We start from the raw sequence: 4,040 nt of genomic DNA, 5'->3' as shown, positions 1-4,040 counted from the left end.
TCCTGTGAGTGTCGTCTGTGCCGGCTTATGTACAAGGGCAAGCCGGTAGTACTGCTGCGGGGTAGAGGTCTCACAGATCGTGCTCTAGGAATTCCTTGGAAGTCAGAGCACGTGGAAGGAGAAAATCCACGGAGACGAGGAAGTGACGGATTTTGGAGATTGCGCCAGTGGTGTTATCTGACGGGGGGTGTTCGAGATACCATATCCGATGTCAAATGGAGGATTGAAATCCCAACAAGGCGGAAGATCTAAGCAAATATTATCCGGAAGAGATGTTGGGATCATGGGATATATAAGAAATATGTATGTTGTGTTCTTGGGCCGGCTGGTGAGTTCCCGATGGGTTCAAAGATACAAAGTACGTTGTGCGCACCCCGTCTGCTTAATATAGAGATTTGACGTCGAGTGCTCGAGTCATATATCGATATATGTATAGGATATACACAGTATTCTCAATCCCACACAGGTCTATCCGTCATTCCGTTTCGACGCTGATTGCGCAAAAACGATATGTACCTAAGTACAGCATTCGATAGAGCACTGATAGACGCGTGCTTTGAAACGTGCTTTTTGATCTGAGCACCCATTATATCTATCTGTCCTCAATTCATCCTAGAGGTACGTCTATGCGATGAAATCAAGCTGTCCACCTTGTATAATTGTCATGGATTGCCTTGGTTGCCATCTTATATGTGAGTTAAGGCTTTCGGATTTCACCTCGTCACCACATTAACGTCCACCCAACAGCAGACATGGATACGAGGGGGAAAGGGTCGGGGGAGAGGAAGGGGTGGGGGAAGCATCGCATCTTATTTCTGCGCCATTCCGAAATCCGCAGTCCCTGCCCTCAAGCTTCTTCAGGCTCTCGCGTCACCCGGCGTACCGAGAGAAAAAAAGGTTTGGGATCATGATCCATCTGCTCATCGCACTCATTACAGGTGTCTATTAGCGAGAACTCCTCAAAGCAAGTTAGCCCTCTGCATCCATGGCAATGTCAAGGAAAGAAATAGAGAACTCCCAGTATAGAGTAAAGCTGTCCTCTACTCTACACACCTAGCTTTGCACTCTACCTTACTCACTCATTCATCACTCACTACCTTGCTGCAAGTTTGCCTTCCTGGCTGGCCACGGTATGTACTGTATGTAGGGTACTTTCTCGGCGGATACTGAAAGAGAAGAAGTAAGAGAGAAAGACAAAAGAGATGTTCTAAAGCTCGAGCCTATTCTCCAAAAACGTCATTATGTCTGTGAATAGAGTAGTATCAGTAGTTATGTTCCCCAGTTACGGTGTTGAAACCTCCGCATATGCACGTAGCACTTTTATCGGTAGGGCGGGCAAGCAAGCAAGCAACACCCATCACGGTCTTGGAACATGCAGTTCACAGTAACGAACGAATGCATATCGCTATGCCCGAGAATGACCGCGAGGAGAGTGAAAGGTTTCGTTCGCCCCTAACCTACCCGGCCTCAATCCCGGTCCTGGTAGCTGCAAACAGATGCAAAACAGTTCCAACACGGAAGATTATATTAGTAGTAGTAATAGAGTAGCATGGTAAGCGAATAGTTCTCAACACCAACCTCATCCTTACCAGGTTTTGAATAGGGCATTTCGGAAGTTATCGGTAGGTACAGACGTAATCGTGAGACCCTGGGCCGAAAAAAAAAAGAATAAAGTCGGCAGATTAGCGGCACGAAATTAATTACAAAGAAAGAAAAGAAAGAAAGCGGCACGAATAAACATAAGTGCAGTACAATATGTACTCATGTGCGTACTCTACCTATCTTCTTCACAATCATAGTCCGTGCTGGTCACAAGACCGCGTAGTGATTATTGATAGACATGTATTTATATATATCTTCCGTTCACATACATACATGGGCTTTGTTCACTTCAGTGGAGGTTCATATGCTGTCCGATCACCTGGTGTTCCGGAGTTTCAATGTGGATTCTCATCTGTGACTTGTCCGCCCCCAACCGTCTAACCGGCTGTGATTCCCTGCCTACATATATGTAGTACCGTACCATGTATATCAGTACACAAGATAGGTAACTAAGGAGGTATGTAAAACTACTTTGAGTACAACTTTGATCATTACCAACCTCATTCTAGTTCCATATTGTAAATAAGAAGGGGGGTAGAAGCATATTTATATACTCATGTATGGTTGAAACCAGAACAGGACAATGATGACAGAGAAAAGGATTGGCAATAATAGCCCAAGGGTAACATAACTAATACAATTGCTTCGAAAAGAAAATGATTTGCAACAATAAATAAAAAAAAAAAAAAAAAAAAAAAAAAAAGGTGCCTCGGAAAAATATCCTGTCTGGTATCCAATCCAACCAACCCCTGTCTCGCCCAATCTTGACATCACTCATGTTAAAACGTCCATATCCAACCGACAAAAAAAAAATTGAAAACAAAGACACAAAAAAATACGAAGCCATTAGCCAAACGGGCTAGGTGAAAAAACGACTTCCAACTCCTCAAATTCCCTTGGTCAAAACGTATCCCATAAAAACGTAAAACGTCGAAAAACGGTCCCAGCACAAAAACAGTACCTCAAAAATGAAAATAATAGGTAAAAACCCATGCGAGAAAATATGCATGCAACCCATGCTTCAAACCAATTGAAGTTCAATCCGGAAAAAAGCGAGAGGCAGGGGAAAAGACAGTGTGAGTAATCCAAAATAAAAATAAAAGGAAGGGAACCAAAAATTTAGGCGTCAAGAATGGTCCCTGAATTAGGCGACGTCGTAATCTCGTTCGCCCTCAGCATCTGCATCACCGACTTCGCCTTGTTCGTTGCTACCCCCTGCGCTTTGGGGATCTTGTAAATGGCCACGTTGGTTGGGCAGTTGATACATCTGTTGATCATGAGCCAATGGAACAGAATTAGGTATTGGCAAATGGTCCCGTGCTCCAGGGTGTGAAACAAATGGGAAAGCGGGGGAAACATGGGAGGATGGTCGGTGATAGGAGGGTCTTACATGAGGCTGGTGTGGCATTGGTGGATATCCATACATCCCCTCTAAGCTCTCTTGGTAAATCGGATGCGATGGATAGTTTCCCTGCTGTGGGACCCCTCCACCATAAATGTTTGGCTGATTATACCGTTCCGGATCTTGAGCCATTGCAGGATGGCCAAGGTAATCTTGCCCAGCGGGAATCTGAGGTTGCTGCTGGGGGGGGACCTGTTGTTGAGGCTGCTGCTGCTGTGGTTGTTGCTGTGGAGGTTGTTGTGGTTGTTGCTGTTGATGACTTGCACCACCTCCGGACCGTTTGGTATGCGATGCTTCCTCCCGTGGGACAATATCAATAAGGAAATCAAACATGTCGCTCTTCGCCAATGCCGACGCAATATCGGAACGTTGCAGGGTGCGGCGTTTATTCTCCTCGGCGTGGATCCAGGCGCGCATTGTGAGTTCCGTGATGAATATGTCACACCCTTTTGCAAAAAGTATAGGTGCCTCTGCGGAAATCATCTTGACCTCTGGATCTGCCTTCATGACTTTCTTTATCCTTGCCAATGGCAATTGATGAAGCTTGTAATCGTGTTCTTCATTTTCTAATTGATTTATGGTCTGTTGCCAGTACGTTGTGAGGATATCGCGGTAATGACCGTGCAAACCTTGAGAAACCTGTGAATCCATCAATATTTTGCTCAAATGTGATGGAGGGAGAAGTCGGTAATGGTGAGAAGGATGGAGTTAGAATACATTTGCGAATGCGCCGCTGTATATATCTGGAGCTGGCACTGATGAAGATGCTACGAGCGCCGCGCTGGCTCCATACTGTTGAATCCATCCCGAACCGGAAGTCAGCATTCTGCGCGCAACACATCATCCATCACCTGGGGGTCGAGATAAAAATCCAGATAATTCTTAAAAAAGAATCGAAACGGGGTGATTGTTTCAAAAGGAAAGGTAGACTGACATGGCCCATCACGGAGATGTCGTAAGGAGGGACATTGGGCTGCTGGTGTTGCGACTGCGAAGGATCGTGCCTTGAGCCCGCAGAGGGGAATTGCGGATCCAT

At 45.6% G+C, this 4,040-nt stretch overlaps 1 protein-coding gene across 1 annotated transcript; it reads right to left on the bottom strand.

The window, feature by feature from the left end:
• Positions 1 to 2,746: 2,746 nt before the first annotated feature.
• LAJ45_07876 (uncharacterized protein) lies at positions 2,747 to 4,040 on the bottom strand (the record flags this gene model as incomplete). Its single annotated transcript, XM_046117431.1, has 4 exons — positions 2,747 to 2,869; positions 2,993 to 3,643; positions 3,722 to 3,796; positions 3,939 to 4,040. 4 exons carry the CDS (start codon positions 4,038 to 4,040, stop codon positions 2,747 to 2,749), a joined length of 951 nt encoding a protein of 316 aa, XP_045969416.1.

Source organism: Morchella importuna, assembly GCF_003444635.1.
Source record: "Morchella importuna strain M04M26 chromosome Unknown Morimp01GS026, whole genome shotgun sequence".
NCBI lineage: Eukaryota > Fungi > Ascomycota > Pezizomycetes > Pezizales > Morchellaceae > Morchella > Morchella importuna.
Note: the sequence above shows the minus strand (reverse complement) of the source record. Positions and strands in the feature narration are given on the sequence as shown.